This window comes from Cetorhinus maximus, chromosome 5, assembly GCF_964194155.1.
Source record: "Cetorhinus maximus chromosome 5, sCetMax3.hap1.1, whole genome shotgun sequence".
In the NCBI taxonomy this organism is placed as follows: Eukaryota; Metazoa; Chordata; class Chondrichthyes; order Lamniformes; family Cetorhinidae; genus Cetorhinus; species Cetorhinus maximus.
This window is the reverse complement of record NC_135883.1, coordinates 143,842,998-143,866,930: the sequence shown is the minus strand read 5'-3', so window position 1 is coordinate 143,866,930 and position 23,933 is coordinate 143,842,998. Positions and strand designations below refer to the sequence as shown.

Below are 23,933 nucleotides of genomic sequence, written 5' to 3'. Positions count from 1 at the left end.
AAGTCCAAATGTAACTGTGTCTAGGTGCCTGTGTCATCTCACTCAGCTCAGCATGCTTCCCCTCCATGTTTTTTTGTTTGTTTTTCAGCAGGAGCAGATTCCCAGAGCAGGGCCGAGGAGGTGGATGAGAGCCTATATTGCTGGACCCAGTCTTCAGGTTCACAGGGCAACTGTGTGGATAAAGAACTGGAGGCGTGCAGACAGTGCGTCTATGGAGGAAAGGCTGAAGCCAGTCACTGCGACCCTGTGTCAGCTCAGCGCACGCCTGCGTGTGGAGCGTCAGAGGAGAACACAGCTCCAGCAAGGGAGAAGCTAAGACCAGCTCTCCAACCTGCGGATGCCGGCAGTCATCAGTATCAATCCCAACCTGGCCCACAATTTCCGAAGCTGATTAGCAACAGCGAAATGTACCATATCCCAATGGTGGAATATCAGAGGAAGCCAAGGGAGGCACTGGAATCTGATTTTAAGGATTTTGCAATGGCGAATGAGCTTGATCATTCCTCAGGATTTGGAAAGGGCACTTCTTCCTCTGTCTTCTCTGACACCAGTATGTTTTTGGCAGCGGTGACCAACCGAAACCAATGGGGAATGACAGGCAAATGCGGCCTACCCGAGAACAGAGAGCAGGTGAAACCGGTCTTCTTTCCAGATTCTTTAAGTGCCAGGGCCCCCTCGCTCAATCTGGACCATCCATGTGAAATCGAGAAGGGATTGTTCGATGCATTTCCACGTTTAACCAAAAATCCTGCCAGCGTTTCACTGACAAATGCGTTGGAGTATCAGGCCCAATTAGAATTGCCCAGTAAAGACACTGGGTACGAATCCCAATATGACATTGGAATCAGTCAGCTGGATCCTCCTGGGCCACTTCTTTCAGGACTGAATGACCTAGAGCCTCCTGGCCCTTTGCGCTCCTGGAAATTCTCAGCGGGGGACTCCCACATGTATCCAGTGCTTCAATACCCCAATACCCCAGGCTATTTTCCTCCATATTCTTCAGGTATTCCTCAGTACAGGTACCTACAGGCTGTTCAACAACTGCAAGTTCCAAGTAAGTGAATCATTTGGCTCCTTAACTACAGGTGAAGTTATTAACGATCTTCAATTACAGTGAGATAAAAGCAAAATACTGCAGACGCTGGAAACCTGAAATAAAAACAGAAAATGCTGGGAAACCTCAGCAGGTCTGACAGCCTCTGTGGAGAGAGAAACAGAAGAAGAGTCATACGGACTCAAAACGTTAACTCTGCTTCTCTCTCCATAGATGCAGTCAGACCTGCTGAGTTTTTCCAGCATTTTCTGTTTTTATTTCAATTACATTGGTTGTCAAGGAGCGTCATTGAGTCACTTAGTACGGAAACAAGTCATTTGACTCAGTTGGTCCGTGCTAATGTCTTTGCTGCAGACAAACCTCTTCCCGCCCCTCCTCATGTAATCCAAGCAGCATCATTTTCTGTTCCTTTCTCCCTAATATGTTTGTCTAGCTCTCCCCTTAAATATGCTATGATTAACTAAATTCACAAGAAACCTTATGGATGAGGAAAGGTGTTCAGTCCATCTTACTTCACCTCATCCAGACCAACCCTCTAGTCCCCATATTGCTGCATCTTGTTGTTTCTGAAATTATTCCAAGTGTTTTGCCTCCACCACTCTGCCCAGCTCCTGTTGTCTCTCAGTGACCTGAGCTGACAAAAGAGCCAGAGGGGGCGAAGGAGCCATTGACTTACACCCTGAATTGTAGTGACCTAGAATGCATTGGCCTGAAAGGTTGGTGAAAGCCAACTTAATAGTTACTTTCAAAAAGGAATTGGATAAATACTCATAAAGGAAACTAGTGTAGGCCAAGGGAAGGGAAGGTTGACTAATTGGATAGTACGTTCAAGGATCCAGCATGATAAACTGAATGACCTACTTTAGAATCTTATAATCATGTAACACAGAGGGAGGCCTTTTTGACCACCCAGTAAGGTCGTCACTGAAATGAAATAATAATGATTTGATGACATCATTCAGACCTATATTTTAACTGCTGATAGCCACATTTGCTGCCCAATATTGCACTCACCAAGAGCAGCAATCTCAAAGGAACAGCAGGCCTAAAAGAAGTAAGGTCGAAAAGGTGAGTTAAATTTAATCTTTAATCATTTTCGCTTGGACAGAAACAAGATGGAGTGCTCTTTCCCTGAAGGCAAATGATTATTCCACCACTTATGTGATGTCCAGGGATGACTTATTCTGCTCCAGAAAGCCAATTGGTGAAGGACAAAACTGGAACCAATCTTTACACGCTTTTACATTTATTTACAGAGTTACACACTACAAGCATACGCCTCCTAACTCAACAACTACAGTTTTATTCTATAGTTATAGGGGGCTCAAGTGAATATCCAGTTAATGCCCACCATGTGCATACAATTAAACAGAATTCACATATAGTTAACACTATTCCTGTGGCTCCCTAGCCAGGGACTCCTGTCTAACTCCTGCTCACTGGCTGAACTGACATCCTTGGCACCAGGTTTGTTTGGGAGTTGGGGCTGATATATTTAAATGAGACCCAGGATTGGAAGTGGCCTAGACCTCATGTCAATGAGCCTATGCTCACTGCACCAGCCCCACTATACTCACACTTTACCTCCAGTTAACATTAGGGCTTCTGTTTCCATTTCCTCAAGTACATCTCTTGGTAATTTTAAACACCTCTATCATACCATCCCCTAATTGCGTCAAGTTGAATGAAAACAGCCACAGTTTTTGACACCTTTATTCATGTTTGTATTTCCTCATGGCAGGCAACATCCTAGTGAATCTGTACAATACCTTCACCATTGCCCCAGCAACTTTCCTATAATGTGGAGCCCAGAACTGCGCACAGTGCTCCAACTGTGGTCTTACTGCGGTTTTATAAAGGTTCACGGTTACAGTTCAACCTCTATATTCTATATCTCTTCCTACAAAATCGAGTATGGCATTAACTTCCATTAGAGCTTTGTCAAGAATGTTACAGGATCTGTTCAAATCTAATGGGCTAGAGACTCGAGGAAAGCAATGATTGTACCGACAATTAAAAAAAAATCCATTAACACTGAAAAACACGTCAGGAAAATTTGAACTTGTAAGGCCATTTGGGTTCATGATAAAAGATTTAGGACTACAATATAGAGAATTAAAAGTCCCCAAAAATGTGAGTAAAGAAGTTCCAAAAATAGAGAAACATTGTTCTGCGAATCAGGCAAAAATGAGATTGTGTCCTCGGACCAGTTGTGGTTTTGTGATAGGAGTTCCTCCCCCTAATTTGAATGGCGGATGAGAAGCTTTCCCAGGAAGTTTGGTCTCCAGCACACTTAGCCAAGGCATGGAAGAAAATGGTGATGCTGCGGCTCTTAAAGGACTGCAGCTTGCCAGAAAAGGGGAAGTTGTATTGGCAACAGGCAGTTGGACCTGTTTTTCACGATGGCACAACAGAGATTTCTGGGGAGCACTCCTTCTTTTGCTGTTGAAGGTGCTGTTGCCAGAGGTGCCTCAAAGGAGGGCAGCTCTATTTGGGGCTGAAGCAAGCCTCCAGGCAAGCAATGGGTTCCAGCTCCATGGAGGGAGGATGCAGATATCATCAATGCCTTCATCCAGGGCCCTCTACCAGGCAAAATTAAGGAAAGTGTTTGCTGGTGTTAGGGGAAAGTGAAACTGACAGTGACTCAGTACTCATGACACTAATGTAAGATGAGAACACTATACCCACTGGGTGGCACCATTTTACCAAGCCGCTTTTGCACACATTTTCACTGTTCCTAAGCTACGTGGTTACACTTTTTCCAGTACCAGTCGAGGAAGAGCAAGAACGTGTTGAGGCAACTAGGCTAAGGTGCATCTTTGTTGTTAGCAGGTTATGGGGATGGGGTGGGGTGTGGTTTCTCAGTGGAATCAACAGTTATACGGATACAGAGATCAACTACAGCCTTTTAAGCGCCATCCACCCGATGTTCTTCAATAGAGTATCAACAAAGAAACAGGTTGTTCAACCCAACCAGTCTGCTGGTGTTTAAAGTCCACACAAACCTCCGCCCAGCCTACCTCATCTAACCCTATGAAAAAAAAAACCCTATTTATAGCAGAAGGAGAGGTCAGCACGCTGAACATCCCAAGGAAACTAATGTTAAAACAGTGACAGGGTCTCATCAAAATTAATATCAGCAAAATAACAGTAATGAAGAAAGTAACGGCACAGAAGAGTGACAACTCCCGAGGACCGGATGGTTTCCAACCCTGGGTTTCTCTGTCCTTCTCTGCCTCTTTAAAACTGTTTAATAACTTTTCTTGTAAAATGCTGTCTTTTCTGGGAACAGCAGCCACAGGAGTCCTTGCATTATCTCTTCAAGGGATTGTGTCTTTTAAAAACACAAATTCTTCCAGAAAGCCCTTGAAGATGAACCATTTTCCATGATTAAAGCATTTACGACAGAACTTAGCACTGCGTTCAAATGCCTCTGCTGAGTCCAGTTTCCCAAAGGTGTGGCTCACATTCTGCCCCCTTTCCACCACCATCCTCTGTGGGAATAGCATCTGTCAGAAATGGGGGCAGGACTTCCGGATTCGGGGCTCGGGCGCCACTCTAGGCAAAGACGTGAAGCCTTTCCGTCTCTGCAAAAATTTGGGCCAAGGCATTCAGGAAAGTTAGGAAAGGAGGAAGGGTGGCAGTATTGATTAAGGAGAGCATTGCAGTGCTGGAGAAAGGGGATGTCCCAGAGGGTCCAAGGGCAGAATCTATTTGGCTAGTTCCAAGGAACAAAAAAGGTGCAATTACATTGCTCGGTGTAATCTATAGACCACCAACTAGTGGGAAGGATGTAGAGGAACAAATTTGCAAGGAAATTACAGAGAGGTGCAAACATTATAGAGTAGTTATGATAGGGAACTTTAATTATCTGAACACAGACTGGGATAGCAATAGTGTAAAAGGCAGAGCGGGGCAAGACTTCCCAGAGTGTGTTCAAGAGAATTTTCCACAGTAGTGTTTCCAGTCCAACAAGAAAGGAGGCGCTGCTAGACCTGGTTCTTGGGAATGAGGTGGGCCAAGTGTCAGCAGGGGTGCAGTGATCATTATATCATAAGGCACAGGTTGGCTATGGAAAATGCCAAAGAACAATCTGGAGTAAGAATAATTAAATAGGGGAAAGCCAACTTCAGTGGGGTGAGAATGGAGCTGGCCCACATAACTTGGAATCAAAGATGAGAGGCGATCTTATTGAAACATGTAAGATTCTGAGTGGACTTGTCAGGATAGATGCTGGGAGGATGTTTCCCCTCATGGGAGAATTTAGAACAGGGGACTCAGACTCCACGAGCATCCAGTCCCTTATCTTTAAACTATGTGGAGGGGTTAAAAGTGGGGCTGGAACCCAATTCCGGGGTTCCCAACTCCATTCCCAGGGTTTCCAATTTTCAGGAGTGCCTTTTAAGGGTGCAGGCTGGTTCGGGTCACGAGCTTGCACCTTGCACTCCCAACCTGGCTGGCTCCATTGTGGGGATAAGCATGTCCTAGTCCTCCACAATCTTCATGGAGTCGAGCCAGCTTTTCAAAAAGTCGTGGTTCACGGCACCTCAGAGGAGTCATGAAGCATAGTCTGCACGAGGGAACCTTTTGAAAGGCGAGTTTAAAAGGTCCTCCCTATCGCCTCATGCCCCCTATGCCAAGCTATGGCACTGCCATGCCTATTCATCCACTATACAGCTTATAGAACCAATGAACCTTATAATGACAATAGGATGTGTAAAAAAAAGCTTCTTAAAAAACACTCATTCGTTGATAACTTTGCACTTTCTTTAAAAACAACTTATTCTGTAGGCCAATAGAAGTGTCAATCATCCAGACCCCTTAAAATAGTAAAGCAAAAACTGCAAGCACTTGAAAGCTCTTTATTTTGTGTAAATAAACATTGTGCAATTGACAGAAGAGATCAGAGAGCCAAAGCTGTTAATCTAGCAAGGTTTTCCCTGGGCTCAGGTGTTTCAGTACTCTTATGGATATCTGGACTCTCACCAAGAATGTACAATAAGGCTTGGCTGAGAGCCCAGACATCCACTAGACTATTGAAACAGCCATCTGGCCTGTGCAGGTCCCATTTTCCCCAGAACTTATCCCAATGTCTCAAGAATCTAAAGCCCTCCCTCCTGCACCAACTCTCCAGCATTCATTTGCTCTATCCTCCTATTTTTATAGTTACTTGCTCGTGATTCCGGGAGTAATCTGGAGATTACTACTTCTGAGGTCATAGAAACATAGAAACTAGGAGCAGGAGTAGGCCATTCGGCCCTTCGAGCCTGCTCCGCCATTCACTATGATCATGGCTGATCATCCAATTCAATAGCCTGCTCCCGCTTTCTCCCCATACCCTTTGATCCCTTTCACCCCAAGAGCTATATCTAACTCCTTCTTGAAAACATACAATGTTTTGGTCTCAACTACTTTCTGTGGTAGTGAATTCCACAGGCTCACCACTCTCTGGTTGAAGAGATTTCTCCTCATCTCAGTCCTAAATGGTCTACCCCATATCCTCAGACTGTGACCCCTGGTTCTGGACTCCCCCACCATCGGGAACATCCTTCCTGCATCTACCCTGTCTAGCCCTGTTAGAATTTTATAGGTTTCTATGAGATCCCCCCCTCATTCTTCTGAACTCCAGCGAATATAATCCTAATCAACTCAATCTCTCCTCATATGTCAGTCCCACCATCCCAGGAATCAGTCAGGTAAACCTTCGCTGCACTCCCTCTATATCAAGTACAACCTTCCTCAGATAAGGAGACCAAAACTGCACACAATATTCCAAGTGTGGTCTCACCAAGGCCCTGTACAATTGCAGCAAGACATCCCTGTTCCTGTACTCGAATCCTCTGGCTATGAAGGCCAACATACCATTTGCCTTCTTTACCGCCTGCTGCACCTGCATGCTTACCTTCAGCGACTGGTGTACAAGGACACCCAGGTCTCGTTGCACATTCCCCTCTCTCAATTTATTGCCATTCAGATAATAATCTGCCTTCCTGTTTTTGCTACCAAAATGGATAACCTCACATTTATCCATATTATACTGCATCTGCTATGCATTTGCCAACTCACTCAGCTTGTCCAAATCACACTGAAGCATCTCTGCATCCTCCTCACAGCTCACCCTCCCACCCAGCTTTGTGTCATCTGCAAATTTGGAGACATTGCATTTAATTCCCTCATCTAAATCATTAATATATATTGTGAATAACTGGGGTCCCAGCACCGATCCCTGCAGTACCCCACTAGTCCTGCTTGCTAATTTCTTACCGAGGTCCCTAAATTCTGACTGCCTGACCACATCCCTCTTTCTACCTATGTTGTTTGGTACCGATGTGGAACATGTGTACAGGCTGTTCACCCTCCCCACTCAGTGTGCTCTGCAGCCGTTCAATGACATCCTTGACCTTGGTACCAGGGAGGCAACATACCATCCTGGATTCATGACTGTGGCTGCAGACACGCCTGTCAGTTCCACTAACTATCGAACCTCCTATCGCCATTGCTCTTCCAGTCTTCTTCTTCCCCACCCCTGCATCACTGAGCCAGCTGTGGTGCCATAGACTTGGCTCTGGCTGCACTTCCCAGATGAGCCATCACTCTCATCATTATTCAGAACTAAATACTGGTTGGAGAGTGAGATGCACTCAGGAGACTCCTGCACTCTCTGCCTAGGAAACACTTCTACACACAAAGGGTGATGGAAGTTTTGAAATCTCTTCCACAATAGGAATTGATGTTAGATCAATTGTTAATCTTAAATCTGAGAATTATAGATTTTTGTTAACCAGGCGTATTAAGGGATATGGGGCATATAGGGAGTTAGGTCAAAGATCAGCCATGATCTCATTTACTGGCAGAATAGACCCAAGGAGCTAAATGGCCTACTCCAGTTCCTATGTTCCTGTATCCCTCATGTGCTTATGTAGTTCCCCCTGTTTGCCACCACCAGTCCATGAGGTAGTGAGCTCCACATTCTAACCAGGATATCTGCAAAGCAGTTTCTCCTGAACTCCTTTTCGCGTTTAATAGTGACTAGTTTTGGACTCCCCACACAAGTAAAGCCACCCCCTCTATGTCTAACCCATCGAACCCCTTTCACGTTTTTAAAGGTCCTTATGAGGTCAATTAACCATGCCCAGGACTTCACAACGGAGGGAGCCCAGCCACTCAGGGGGATACAAGAATGCCAGCTGCGACAGGTATCCTCTTGGAGACTAGGAATGATCCAGTTGCGTAGGGGTTTAATGTCACACTACAGGGAAAACCAAAGAAGGGATGAGTGCACGCTTGCTTGTCATCAGAAAATAATCAGAAAAGAGTATAAAAAGCTCAGGGCAGTAAGGAAAAATAAACTTGAGATTTTTTAAGAAAAGACAGGTAAGAGGAAGCCTGCCTTGGAAAAAGGGCAATGGGATTGCAACGTATGGCTTTACTGACAAACACGCCGATGTACCATTCCTACATTGGCAGTGTTAACCTCTTTAGAATAGAAATAAACAAGCAGCATAAACATTTGTTGAAATAAGCAGAAGAACTTCAATGGCGATATATTTCCAAGTCAGGATGGTGTGTGCCTTTTAGGGGAGCTTGCAGGTGGCGGTGTTCCCCATGCATCCGCTGCCCTTGAAGGTGGTAGAGATCACAGCTTTGGAAGGTGCTGTCAAAGGAGGCTTCGTGAGGCTGGCTGCAGTGCAGAATATTCCATTGTACTCCTGACTTGTGCCCTGTCCACAACTACAAGGCACAGGTCAGGAGTGTGATGGAACACTCTCCACTTGCCTGGTGAGTGCAGCTCCAGCAACACTCAAGAAGCTAGACACCGTCCAGGACAAAGCAGCCCACTTGATTGGTAACTCATGTGCCACCTTCAACATTCACTCCCTCCAACACCAATACACAGTGGCAGCAGTGTGGTACCATCTACAAGATTTTTATTTATTCATTCATGGGATGAGGGCATTCCCATCCCTAATTGCCCTTGTTCAGAGGGCATTTAAGAGTCAACCACATTGCTGTGGGCCTGGAGTCACATGTAGGCCAGACTAGCTAAGGACAGCAGATTTCCTTCCCTAATGGACATAGTGAACCAGATGGGTTTTTATGACAATTGGCAATGGTTTGATAGTCATCATTGAAAGATTTTTTCTTGGATTCAAATTCCACCATTTGCCAAGATGGGATTTGAACACAGGTCCCCAGAGTATTACTCCTCAGTTTCCAGCCTAGTGACAATACCACTACACCACTGCACTTCAGCAACTCAACAGCACCTTCCAAACCCACATGCGAAAATTTATTCAATTCCCTTTTGAAAGTTATGACTGAATCTGTTTCCACCACACTTTCGGACAATGCATTCCACATCATAAGTTTTTAATGCTTCGAAAATCTTGTCCTCACATCAACTCTGGTTCTTTTTCCAATTACCTTAAATCAGTGCCTCATGGCCAGTGACCTTTCTGCCACTGGAAAGTTTCTGTCTGTGTTTTAACTCGGTTTCTATGAAGGTGGTTATGCCATTGTACCACAAGGCTGTGCTCTTATGCTTTGGGTCATAAAAACGTTACTGGCACATATGCTTTAGCAGCCTTATCTAGAGGAAACATCTTCAGCTTGACATTGTACGGTGATGGATTTACTGCTGAGCAGTTCAGTTTTTTTCATTAGTTTGCTAAGTTATGACCTGTGATGGCAGATGGTGTTTTTTTTTCACGACTTAATCCTTAGCGTGAGAGAATCAATTGCCATGCTTTGACAGAGATGTTAAACCGAGATGCCATCTTGCTGATTCCTGTGGTCCTCCTCTATCTTAAAGATCTAGCGAAGCTTTTCGACAAAAAGCAGGGAGTTTCCTAGCATCCTGGCCAACAATTTCCTCTCAACTGACACCAACCACCAAGCTATAACACAACTCACGATTCATTGCATTGCTGGTTATGCAACGGTAACAAGGTATCACATGGCAGATTACCAACGAACATTAAGGGGTATGGAATGGGGGAAGATAGCAAACTGGATTAAGTACTGTGTGCAATATTGGCTCCACACTATAGGAAGAAAATTAAGGATTTTCCTGGGATGCTGCCTGGTATAAGGAAACATAACTATGAAAAATGACTTGCTCTTTTTCATTCTGTTTTTAGGATTACAAGGCATTATGATCAATGGGTTTAAAATGATAAAAGTAGATCAGAGCACATTGTCACAGCTACAGGATAAAATGGAAGAGATTTAGAACAGAGGGCAGGCGAAAGTACATTACACTTAGTTGCAGGGCTAACTCACCCATCCCAAATAAGCACCATTCCCCCTATCAGTGGCAGTGAGAACTACAGCATGTTATTCCGTGGATACCACATTGAGGAGGCCATTTTGTCTGCTTCTTCTCCTGCAGAGCGATCTTTTCAGCTCTTTCAGGGTTGAGATGGGACTTTTGCTTCTGCGCCCAGCTATGTTCAAAGAACCACTTTTCACTCTAAACATGAATTTCTCAAAGGGAATACCTTAATTTCAATGTCCGGAGGAGGAGAATGAAGACAGTGCTACGGTACAGCATTTCAGAGTGAACTATGGATTCCTTGTACCCAGATACTCACCCACAAGTGTCTCCAACACAGAAAGATCTTACTCAGGCACCTTCAGAGTGTGAAGACGGTGCACAAGAAGAAGACAGGCTGTGAATGCGAGGCCCAACAACTTGTTCGAGGAGCTGAGTGCAAATGAGACACCAGAGCTTTCAACAAACAAACTAAGTCACTTCACACCTGCCTGTTGTCTTCCCTCATCCAGCAACACACACCCCCAACCAAATTTCCTACTAAAAGCAGATTCTATCTGGGTATTATCACATTGCTGTGCACAAATTGGCTGCATGTTTCCTACGACAGTGTTTACAATTCACAAAAGGTGCTTCATTGGCTGTATTGCCCTGAAATATTGAAAGGTGCAATACAAGTCCGGCTTTAAGCAAGTATACCGTTTTTGCAAGTATACTGTTTCACAGATGGCTATTTATCAGCTGCCATCAATACACTTGAGAAACCATAGTACGAAACTATGTTGTGAGGAGAGGAGTTGATTTAAGTTCTGACAAATGACAGCTGTGTGATAAGGCACGGCAGGTTGTAAGACAACATTGCTCCTAAATTTGCTGTACGCCTTTGTTGCCTCAAGACCTGACTATTCCAATGCACTCCTGGCTGGTCTCCCACATTCCATCCTCTGTAAACTTAAGGTTATCCAAAACTCTGCTGCCCATGTCTTGACCCACACCAAGTGCCATTCCCCTATTACCCCTGTGCTCACTGACCTACGTTGACTCCCAGTCAGGCAACACCTAGATTTTAAAATTCTCATCCTTGATTTCAAATCCCCCCCATCGGCTTGCCTTCTCCCTATCTCTAATCTCCTCCAGCCCCACATCCTCCTGAGATATCTGCACTCCTCTTCTTCTAGCCTCTTGAGCATTCCTGAATTTAATCTTTCTACCGTTGGTGGCCGTACCTTCACTGCCAAGCTCCGAAGCTCTGGAATCCCCTCCCTACATCTCTCCCCCTCACTACATTGTTTTCCTCCTTCAAGATTCTCTTTAAAACCTACCTTTTTGACCAAGCTTTTGGTCATCTGACCTCATATTTCCTTATGTGGCTCAGTGTCATGCTTTGCTTTACATTGCTCCTGTGAAGGGCCTTGGGATGTTTCATTATGTTAAAGGTGCTAGATAAATATAAGTTCTTGTTGTTGTGATTGTGTCCACACGGGAGTGATCTACCCTTTCAGTCTCTCTGAAGGCAGAATGCATTAAAAGCACGTGGGTGTGGTAGAGCTCTCTGTTCTCCTGCATAACATATGCAACAAAAACCTAAGTCCTAAATGGAAAGTAAAAATCCCCTTCCCACCACCATTACTGAACATGAATGACCTTGCATGTGAGCTTAAGGCCACACTCTATCTGCTCTCTAGTGAGCACACTTTCACCAAAAGAAAGTTCATTGGCACTCTTCAATTTCAAATACATTTGCTTCTTTTATTAAAATGCTTAAGGGCACACGATGCCATAAACATCATGAATAAAGGCGTTTATAACTGATGAAATTGTTGGCTGAACACACTGTTTTAAGCTCATCCTTTCGAAAAAAAAAACAGAAAAGAAAATCCACGATCCTAGTTATTGTGCTAATGTTTAAAGTCTGTTCCTTGGGTGATATTAGAATCAGTGTATGCGATCTTTCTGGTTAGATAGCAGACTGGCTATACTAATGAGTGACTCCACTCCCTCTGAGTGATGGCCCATTTGCCCTCCCGTGACAGGCCAGAGATCCACAATTTCGTTCCTTTGGGTAACTTTCCTTGACCTTTCTAGCTATCCTTGGATTTACTGTTGTCTGTTACACTGTAGCCAACCTAAACACAGCAATCAGGGAGAAATATTAACTTTTAGTCGGAGACTCTGCTGCTTTGCTGTTTTTCTTTCCCTTTTTTTAACTAATGCTATTTATTTAACAATTCTATGACTTTATATCTTCTGTGTTTAATTTGATGTATCGCAAATTACACTTTCAAACAAATTGTCTGTAATCCAAAACCTTTCTTCTTACTGTGGGGTGATGGTGGTGTAGTGGTAATATCACTGGGATTAGTAATCCCAGGCTAATGCTCTGGGCATATGGGTTCAAATCTCCAACCGTGACAAACGGTGGAGTTTAAATTTAACTAATAAAATCTGGAATGTAAAGCTAGCTGTTGGTAACGATGACCATTCCAACTATCATGGCCTGTTGTGAAAAATGCCTGAGGACAGTTAGGGAAAGGGAAGCTCACCTTTATTTGGGTAACGCTGCTTCCTTGTAACAAAATAATCACCCCAGCTGACCACTCTGGATGGACGTGTCACATTTTACAGATTCCTGGAAGGAGCTGGAGATGAAGAAATTCAGGGCTCTGGTGACTCTTACAGCCACTAACAATGTGTGCTGTCTGGTTTACCTGGCTAGAGATTTCCTACAGGAAGCTGCAAATGTTAGCAGCAAGCCTGCTATAAGAGCCTGAGCCTCCTGAGGCACTGGTGCTCGAGTCATGTCCAGAAAGCTAATGTTCCCCCTGTAGGTCCTGTGCTGAGTGGGGTGGAGGGGGCGCTCAGCTCCTTCCAACTGGATCTGTGCACTCCTTCCATTCCCTCTGTCCTGTGGAGCAGCATGTGGTTGAGAAGAAGATTGTTGCTGCTCCTGCTGGAGTTGTCTCAGCTGCTGCTTGGAAATCACCTCCAAAGCAGTGAGAGAACACACTCCGAACAGGTCCTGTGAGCAAAAAACTTAAAAGAAACAGCTGTCATATCTCTGTACTTAAAGACTTTCCAACCTGCCAATTGTTCAGCCCCATCCATCCCTGCTCTCCCCTCGTCTTGTTCAACATGGCAGCTTTCTGGAAGCCCAGTAGACCTGTGCGCTGGCGTTAAAGCCAGAATCAGTTGGCCTTTAACATAGGTTAATAGCAGATCTGCCTATTTCACAAGGGTGTCCTGCGTGCTCACTAACACGTTCCAGGTAAATGCGGAAGTCAGTGGCATTTTTTGACACTTTAACCTACTGCGCACAGCAAAACTAGTGGGTTAAAATTGCCCTCAACCTTCAAGCTGGGGCCTAGCCAGTGATTTAGAACACTACTTTGCGTCTGTACTCCTCTGCCTCTGTTTCTAAAGCTCCCTATGCTTCTTTTAACAGCCTTCTCAACTTGTGACACCTTTGTCAAAGACTTGTGTACTCCCTGTTCCTTTAAAATTGTACTTCCTGTGAAACAAGCATTGGCGATGTTTCCCAGAGAGGTGATAATGCAATATGTAAATCTGAATATTTCTCTAATCCTCTACTGCAACACTTTTGACATTTTCATTTCCCAACCAATCCTATATGTTTTCTGAGTGAAACATTGGTGCCATTTCCTGAGCCTTGTGATGGGGACTGAAAGTCATTGGAAACTCAGGTTCCTATCATTTCATGGGCAACAGAGAAAATACCAACATCTTCTCAGTGTTTGATGGATTAGTGCACATTCTGGAGGGGAGAGGACTGTGTGCGAACCACACTGTAGCACCTAATCTATCACCCCATTTATTTATAAATTTCCCAACCATATACTTACCAGGCTTCTATGTTGTGACCTGGAATGTGAACCACACGCCAAATTAAATCAATTGTATTCAAAAGACTGCAAGTTAGGAATGGCATTAAACTTCATGTAACAATGACAATCAGTGCCATACCATGTATCATTGTTATCATTGAACATGTACGAGATGTTTACTCAGTCCAACTGTCCCTGGGCTCAAGATCTATCTCAAAAAGGTGCCCAGTTTCCAGATGTATCTCACGATGGTCCTGAGCTACATGTTTACAGGAAAGAAGAATTGGACCATTCATACTTTGTTTGATTAATGTTACAGTCAGTTCCACTTATCACAATCAGGCTTCTGGCTGCAACGATAAGTAACCATGAGCATTTGAAATCTTTGTAAAGTCCTTACAGTGCAGTTCATGATTTCTGTGGGTAACTTGCATAATTGCACATGCCAGCTACTGCCAAATACACAAAACTAAAGAATTTTCTTGAGTCAAATTTAAAAGAACCCCAAAAGCAGCATGGTGATATAGAATGGCGACAAATAATGTTGATGCCCTAATTAACTTGGTCATCAAATGCTAGTATAAGGGTTAGCAGCTATGATTCTCTACCAATCAAGCTTTCAACCATGGATACAGTCAGAGGTACTGAGGAGAGGCAGGACACCTTTTCAAAAGACAAAGGAGGCATCTTAAAATGCTCCGATTATGAATGATACTAAATTCATTGATGCTCTGAACTTGCCTTTCTTGTTCTCCTAAGACCAAGATAGTTTGTTCTAGCGGTGGGAATGCTGCATTTGTCCACACCTTGCCTGACCCAGGAAAGAGGAAAGCTCAGATGATGTTTTGACTCCCATTCAGCACTGATGGAAAGCAGGCCGCTGTGGAGATTATGTGAGGGCAGATTCGCCCTTGTCTGTGATGCTTCACAAGGCCGTATAACTGCCTGCACTTTTCTGGGTTTGCAAAGGAATAGTGAACTCATCGATAAGCTGCCTGTGAAACTAGGGTGCACAGTGCAGGACAGGAGAAGGGAAAGGGGAAGAATTATGAGGGCGGGGGGGGTGGAATTGGGGTCCACAGGAGCAACAGTTTAACCAAACTTATTCCAGATGAATAGCTTTGACTGGTTAATCCAATACAATTGTCAGTTAAGTAAATCTCAATTTGTTTTTGCATGTCTATGCTACCAGATGGTGTGAGATTCCCTTCTCCAGCCTGCACGTGTAAACAATGCCATGACAACGCATATCGGCATGGTCCTTTTCCTCTACCTGTGAGATATAACCAAGATGTATCCGTGAGAGGGATGTCACCCATTCAGCCACGTGGACTGGTTAACTCTCCCCCTCTGTACTTTACAAGATATCCTCATAGCGGAGGAACGCAAAGCAATTTCGTCCAAGGGTCATCTCGGGCACAGGTATATGGGTGAGTTCAGCTGCTAGAATTTCACTTGGTTACTCCATGTTTCTTATCCCTTTATCTGTATGTGTCCTGCCCTGGAGTTTCTCAGTTTACTCTCTTTCCTACATATGCATGTATAGGGAGAGGAGATTGTGACAGAGTGGCAATGTTACTGGGCTTGTAATCCAGAGACCCAGGCTAGTGCTCTGGGGGCATTAGTTCAAATCCCACCACAGTAGCTGGTGAAATTTAAATTCAGTTTAAAATCTGGAATTGATTGGTAGCTAAGATCAAAACTCATACTGGTTCATTAATGTCCCTTAGGGAAGGGAATCTGCCAGTTCAAGGGCAATTAGGGATGGGCAACAAATGCTGGCCTTGCTGGTGATGTACAGATGCCATAAAAGAATAATTTTTTACAAATGTATGTATAAATATAAGAGTGGGTATTTATGTTTGCCTACGTGCTTCTTCCTGTCACTCCCATCTACTCCATTCTTCCTCTGCTAGTCTCACATGTGCCAACTGGACATCATTGGTATATTTAACTAAGCAGTGTGTGCCTGAATGCCATTTCATTGAACATCACATTCACATTGACCAAAGCCACTTGGCACCTTTGATTTGGAACTCCACCTGTGAGACATTGCTGGCGTCTCTTAGTGCCTTAAAGCCCTGGAGATTCCAAACACCTTTTTCCCTTTTCAATCCTGTCCTCTGCTGTGCCAAGGGCACCATCTCCTGATGCAGGGTTGGATTCACTGGGCATCACCCAGCCTACAGTGCCTTGCCCAAGGTGCCATTTGTCAAATATGAACCGGGACCGTGAGCTGTGAAGAGCCTCATGGTCAGGCCTGATGGTGTATGGCCCACCATCCAAGGGCAGAGCCCTGGGTGATATTTCCTTGTCCAGGGCTCCTAGGGCGGAATTCTGCCCTCATTGGGTGGGCTCAGCGGGGGTGGGCGGGAAGCTGACCGGCGCCTGCAATCAGGCCACGAGTGCAATGTCACGCTGGTGGGCCAATCAAGACCCACCCAGCGTGAAACGTGTGCTGCAGCACTCAGCACTGCCTGTGTGTAGGGTGGGTGGGGGGGGGTTGGGGGAGGGAGTAGGTGGGAGGCAGAGGAGGACGAGTGGGGAACTTTTGCACATGCAGGAAAAGCCCCCTGAGGCACGGAGCTGCCGCAGGGAGACGAAGAGTTTTGAAAGTTAAAAATAAAGATTTCTAAAATGTTAAAAAAATATATGTCCTCGCTCATATGACTCTGCCACATGAGCAGGGACATGTTATTAATGAAATGTTAAAAATGTTATTTTATTTTTATTTGCTGTTGGAAACCTCATTCCTCCCCGTGGATGAGGTTTCCTAAAAAATGCAGCGGCCCGCTGACCGAAATATCGCGTGAGTTCACGATGACATCGGGACTTTCGCCCGACGTCATCACGCGTCAGTTTACACTTGTTTGGGTCGGACACATGCCACCCAACAAGGTAAAACTTCTGGCCTTAAAGTCAGCTGTAATGTCTCTAACATACGAATTAGGAACAAGAATAGAGCACTCAGCCCCCCCCCAGCCTGCTCCACCACTAGATAAGATCATGATTGATCTCCTTGTGGCCTCAACCCCACTTTCCTTTCTGCCCCCATAATCTTTGTCTTCCTTGTCAATCAAGAATCTATCTAACTCAGTCTTGAATATATTCAAATACCCCACCTCCACTCCTCTAGGGGGAAGCAAATTCCACAGGTTAACCACACTCTGAGAGAAAAAAACTTTCCTCATCTCCATCCTAAATGCGAGACCTCTTATTTTTAAACGGTGTCCCTTGACTCTAGTCTTGCCCATAGTGGAAACATTCTCCCAGCATCCATCCTATCAAGTCCCCTCAGGATCTTATGTTTCAATAAGATCACCTCTCATTCTTCTAAACTTCCATGGGCAGAGGCCCAACCTGCTCAACCTTTCCTCATAAGATAACCACTTCATCCCAGGAATCAGTCGAGTGGACTTTCTCTAAACTGCTTCTAACGGAATTATATCCTTTCTTATGTAAGGAGACCAAAACTGTACACAGTACTCCTGATGTGGCCTCACTAAGGCCCTGTACAGCTGTAGTAAAGCTTCCCTACTTTTATACTCCATTCCCCTTGCAATAAACTACAACATTCCAGTTACATTCCTAATCATTTGCTGCACCTTCATGACAACCTTTATGTACCAGGACACTCAGATCCCTCTGTACCACAGAGTACTGCAATCTCTCTCCATTTAAATAATATTCTGCTTTTCTATTCTCCCTGCCAAAGTGGACAAGTTCACATTTTCCCACACTATACCCAACTGCCAAATTTTTGTCCACTCACTTAACCTATCTATATCTTCCTTATGTCCTCTTTACAACTTACTTTCCTTCCTATCTTTGTGTCATCAGCAAATTTAGCAGCCTTACAGGTGAAGAAGTTTATCCACATATCCCCTCTAATCCTTCTACTAATCACCATAAACCTATGACCCCTGGTAATTAAACTCTCTGCTAGGGGAAACAGGCCATTCCTACCCTATCTAGGCCCCTCATAATCTTGTACACCTCAATCAGGTCGCCCCCTCAGCGTGATCGGTTCCGAGGAAAACAACCCCATCCTATCCAATCTTTCCTCATAGCTGCAATTTTCAAGCCATGGCAACATTCTTGTAAATCTCCTCTGCACTCTCTCTGGAGCAATTATGTCCTTCCTGTAATGTGGTGACCAGAACTGTAAACAAAATTCCAGCTGTAGCCAAACAGCGTTTTATACAGTTCCAGCATTACATCCTTGCTTTTGCATTCTATACCTCATCCAATAAAGGAAAGCATTCCACATGCTTTCTTTACCACCTTGTCCACCTGTCCTGCCACCTTCAGGGACCTATTGACATGCACTCCAAGGTCCCTCACTTCCTCAACCCCTCCTAATATCCTCCCATTTATTGAGTATTCCCTTGCTTTGTTTGCCATCCCCAAATGCATTACCTCACACTTCTCCGGATTGAATTCCATCTGCCACTTCTCCACCCACTCAACCAAACCATTGATATCATTCTGGAGACAACAGCTTCCTCTTCACTGTCAACGGCCAATTTTTGTGTCATCTGCAAATTTCCCAATCATGCCTCCCACATTTAAGTCCAAATCATTAATATATACAACAAGCAGCAAGGGACCCAACCCTGAGCCCTGTGGAACACCACTGGGAACCGTTTTCCGTTCACAAAAACATCCATCGACCATTGCCCTTTGTTTCCTGTCACTGAGCCAAATTTAAATCCAACATGCCACCTTCCCTTGTATCCCATGGGCTTTCACTTCCCTGATCAGTCTGCCATGTGGGACCTTGTAAGACGCTTTACTGAAATCAATGTGGGCGACATCCGCCCTCATCAATCCTCCTTGTTACTTCCTCAAAAAAATTGATTAAATTAGTAAGACATGATGACACAAAGCTGGGTGAGAGGGTGAGCTGTGAGGAAGATGCAGAGATGCTTCAGTGTAATTTGGATAAGCTGAGTGCGTGGGCAAATGCATGGCAGATGCAATATAATGTGGATAAATGTGAGGTTATCGACTTTGGTAGCAAAAACAGGAAGGCAGATTATTATCTGAATGGCTATAAATTGAGAGAGGGGAATGTGCAACGTGACCTGGGTGTCCTTGTACACCAGTCACTGAAGGTAAGCATGCAGGTGCAGCAGGCGATAAAGAAGGCAAATAGTATGTTGGCCTTCATAGCCAGAGGATTCGAGTACAGGAACAGGGATGTCTTGCTGCAATTGTACAGGGCCTTGGTGAGACCACACCTGGAAGATTGTGTGCAGTTTTGGTCTCCTTATCTGAGGAAGGATGTACTTGCTATACAGGGAGTGCAGCGAAGGTTTACCAGACTGATTCCTGGGATGGTGGGACTGACATTTGAGGAGAGATTGAGTCGATTAGGATTATATTCGCTGGAGTTCAGAAGAATGAGGGGGGATCTCATAGAAACCTATAAAATTCTAATAGGGCTAGACAGGGTAGATGCAGGAAGGATGTTCCCAATGTTGGGGGAGTCCAGAACCAGGGGTCATAGTCTGAGGATATGGGGTAGACCATTTAGGACTGAGATGAGGAGAAATCTCTTCAACCAGAGTGGTGAGCCTGTGGAATTCGTTACCACAGAAAGTAGTTGAGACCAAAACATTGTATGTTTTCAAGAAAGAGTTAGATATAGCTCTTGGGGCGAAAGGGATCAAAGGGTATGGGGAGAAAGCAGGAGCAGGCTATTGAATTGGATGATCAGCCATGATCATAATGAATGGTGGAGCAGGCTCGAAGGGCCGAATGGCCTACTCCTGCTCCTAGTTTCTATGTTTCTATGACCTCAGAAGTAGTAATCTCCAGATTACTCCCGGAATCACGAGCAAGTAACTATAAAAATAGGAGGATAGAGCAAATGAATGCTGGAGAGTTGGTGCAGGATCTTTCTCAGCCTCCCCGCAGTTTATTGCTGGTCAGTCAACCGTGTTTGCTGCCGTTCGCGCTCCAGGAGTGCTGGATGTCAGGCAGCCTGTTAGGCCCAGGTATCCAGAATTCAGAGAGCAGTAGAGGTCTGGGCAGATAGTGGTGAGAGCCCTGCGTAATCACTTTTGAAACACGGCTGTGCACCGGCCCCACAGTTGACTGAAATCCTTTGAGCCTGAAAATCTGCCGCTCACCAGCCCACCTGACTCTCCCACCCATCCCAAGGCTGGTGACTTTAACCCCACAATGACATGGTTGTTATGCAGGCTGACAAGTTCCATTCTGTAAGTGAGTGTGGGGCTGGAAATACAACCAGTGCCAGTGGTCCTCTCGATCTGCCAGCAATGTGCAACAGTTCGGGGAGGAGTAGGGATGCAAAGCCTTGGCCGTGGTCTCCCTGCTGGTTGGGAGGGTTTCAGACGAAATAAGCTTTGATAATGAGCCTGAGCAGTTACAACTCAGTTCTTAATGCTCCCAGGCTCACAGCACAAAACACATGCCAAATAGCTAGTGAAGAATAGATTGGCAATCTCCTTCAGAAAGGCCGGAAGGAAGGAAGCTCATGTAGCTATCCTCGGTGGTTCTGTTACATCTGTTGTTCCCAAGTTAACTGCAAGATTGTTGCATCATACTGTTACCATTCTGGGTGCATTCAGGCTGTGCAATCGCACGTATGTCTCTCTGTATCACGCCAAACAGCAAAGTGCCTCCTCATGCACATGAGATGGGAATGTCAAAGAGCCTGCAAATGAAGGGAGGCTGACACCTCCCTTTGTTTATAGCAGACCCTTCGTGGGGGGAATCATCCGGTCCCATTGGCAGTGGGCGTCATGGCGGGCGTGAGCGGACAATATGGCGAGAAGGCCAAAAATCGGTTTTATGCCGTCATGAAATCAGTTTGCGATTGTCCGCTCCACCCGTCAATGGTGGGCCGCATTTCCCACTGCCTTACGTCAGGAACCTAATTTCAATACTTTAGCATCTAATTCTCAGCCCTGCTCGCCAGAATCATCCCCACACAATTAATTTACTGCCCACGTCGCCGTGACTACAGAACGGCGCGCTTCACGACTGCCTTTAAAAGGCGGACACCTGGCGACCTGAACTGCGAGGGACACTCGGAGGTGAGCGCACACAACCTTGCGCAGCGCTTGTGAGAGCCGCCCGTATCGCATATCAAGGAAGAGTCGCCGCGCATTTGCGGGGGCACAGGAGAGTCACTTTTTCCCGGCTGGCTTTCAGTTCAGTGTCAAGGCAAGAGCTCCAGAGCAGGTGAGGCTGGCGGGGGTGGATAGGGACAAGGCAGCCCAGACTGAAGGAAGTACTCAAGTACATGCCGGGGGGGTGGGAGGGTCGGGAGGGGGAGAGATGGAGGGTGAGGGGAGCAGCCACGCACTTGGAAAAGCTTGTCAAAAGTGGGCATTCTTCCACAGCTGAGACCGTCCAGCAGCTCCATTGACATTCTCGGAGTGGGGCCTCTGAAGCTTTTCTGCCCACTCAAATAACACAAAAGCATGAAAGTGCCACCAAATGCTCCAGAACTTTTCACTCCTCGGGCACGGACACCAAATTAATGTGTGTTTTAGGGGGCAGCAGAACAATTGGGCGACTGGGCAAGTTGTAGAATCCCCCTAGTGAAAGGCGGCCATGGCGCAGTTACTGCTGGAGGCGCTCAGAGCCCCTTGCAATGTCTTTATTGAGGTTTGAACCAGTATCCCTCATGGTTCAAGCTAACAGTGCAGCCTTGCAGTGCAGGTTAGGAGAATGCCTGCGCCTGAGCTGAGAGCACACCATGCAGTCCAATGGGCAAAGCTGTCACCAATCGGTCAAGTGGAGTGGGGCGGAGGTGGGTGGGGTTTCGGACAGTCAATGAGTGCATTACACACTGGCCATCCAAGTGGTGGCCAGCACTATCCAGCATATGTGAAGGGGCCTTGACACTTAACCAAGGGAGGTTCTTAGGGCACATATGCTAACCCACGTGTCTCTCTCTTTGATCCTGAAGGGGAAGAACATCAGGATCATGCAGCCTGGTGATTTAGTGGTATGCCTCATGGCTTACAGGGAGCAGAGGAGAAGAAGAAGAGTGCGGCAGAAGTGCCTGGATCGGTAAAGGGAGGAGCACCACCTCAAGATGAAGGGGCGGCAGGGCCTGCTGAACACGCAGCTGAAGATCTATAGACGCCGCTTGTCATTCCAGCAGATAACTGAGAACTAGTGCTGCCGAAGACTGCGTCCTTAGGGAACTGGTCCATCAAATATGCAACCTGCTGCAGGATTTGATGCCACGGGGACATGGAGGGCATCCAATGCCACTGGCTGTGAAAGTGACCGTGGCACTCAATCTTTACCCAATGGCTCATCATCTGACTTGGGCTCAGCAGGTTCCTTGCCTCCAGCAGTCCTCCAAGTGCCGGCAACCTCAGATGTCTCTGTCTCCGACTGCTGTGGAACAGATTGTGTGCTGTGCTCACCAGATTGTGGTCCTGAGGCTGCTCTAGAACTAGGTCCCGCCGATGTGTGTGTTGCTGCATGTGTGGAGGGTGTGGGTAAGCGCCATGATGGTCTTCAACGGTGCTGCCCTCAAGGTCCTCATCCAGGGTGGTTTTGGTGCTGGGGTCAGGGTCACAGTTGCCTGGGGGTGACACGGCAAGTGTATCTAGGACAGAAAGTGGAGATTATTAGTGCTTGGCAGCCACATTACACACAGAAAAGTGGACTCAGAGTAGCGTTGAGGAAGGGATGATGTGGTGCAGGATGTGGGTGTTTGCCACTGACCTCACTGTTGCCACAGGAACTGTCCACGCCCTCTCTGGCCAACTCTAAACGCAATTCTCAAATGGAATGAGGACCTTGGTGTTCAGCACTCCACTCCCCCCCCCCCCACCCCCCCACCCCCCCCCCCCCTCCAACCCCCGGTCTGGGACCTCTCCTGTTGATTGTGAGCAATCTTGTCCTGCATAAAGATAGATGGACAGAATGTGAGCAAGGCGCATGCCAGGCCAAGTGAGAAGGATGCCAGGTGTGCGTGGGTGCTGAGCGAAGCCATGGATGGGAATGAGGAGGCTACCTCCAGAGGAGATGAGGCCAGATGGAGATGTGAGGGTGTGTGTGAGAGACTGAGTGGTGATTTCCCGTGAGCTGGCAGTGAGTGAGATACCAGTGAATGTATTGACTTGATATTTGCCTTACCCTGGTGGCACGGATGAGATCATTCATCCTTTTTCTGCATTGAATGGCCGACCCCTTCTATGCAGCGTTGGCACTGACCACCTCTGCCACCACCTCCTCGGAGTGGTGAGACTGATGGGCCTCCTGCGGCCAGACCTGGGGTAGAGGATACCCTGGCGCGCCTCCACGGCATCCAGGAGGTGCCCCAGGGATGCATCACAGAATCGGGGGCGGGGGGGGCTGCGCTCTTCCTGGCTTTTGGGGCCATGCCTTCACCGGAGCAGTCCTGGGCTGCAAGCACTGAGAAACGTACGTGCGGCTGCATTTTGCCCAGCATGAGGAAGCCTCGCCAGGTAACGACCAATCAGAGGCCGGCCACCAGCGATTTGGCGAGTTTTCCGTGACTGCATCATTTATGAGGCGGGAAGGGGGATGACAGCGCAAAAACCCGACATTGCAGCCTGCAGGTAAAACCACTTTTTTCACGGCCGCTATCGCATTTAGTGCAAATCTGGGACGAATCCGCCCTTTGTCTTGTGTGGTCCACAGTAGATCTGCTGCTCAACAACCTGTTTAATGTGGAAATTGACATCCTAAGATCTAAATAGGAGGCCAGTGGCCCTTTGAGGTCAGTGGTGATGACCCCCAT

General features: G+C 46.2%; 1 protein-coding gene across 2 annotated transcripts in view; it reads left to right on the top strand.

Annotated features, from left to right (window-relative positions):
* Positions 1–23,933, top strand: part of traf3ip2a (TRAF3 interacting protein 2a) — a 92,194-nt gene that overhangs the window by 31,064 nt on the left and 37,197 nt on the right. For both annotated transcript variants that reach the window (XM_078542593.1, XM_078542592.1), the window contains exons 2-3: positions 92–1,054; positions 15,363–15,600. In XM_078542593.1, the coding sequence (XP_078398719.1) occupies positions 406–1,054; positions 15,363–15,600 (887 nt within the window). In that variant the 5' untranslated portion in view covers positions 92–405. The remainder of the gene's footprint in view (positions 1–91; positions 1,055–15,362; positions 15,601–23,933) is intronic.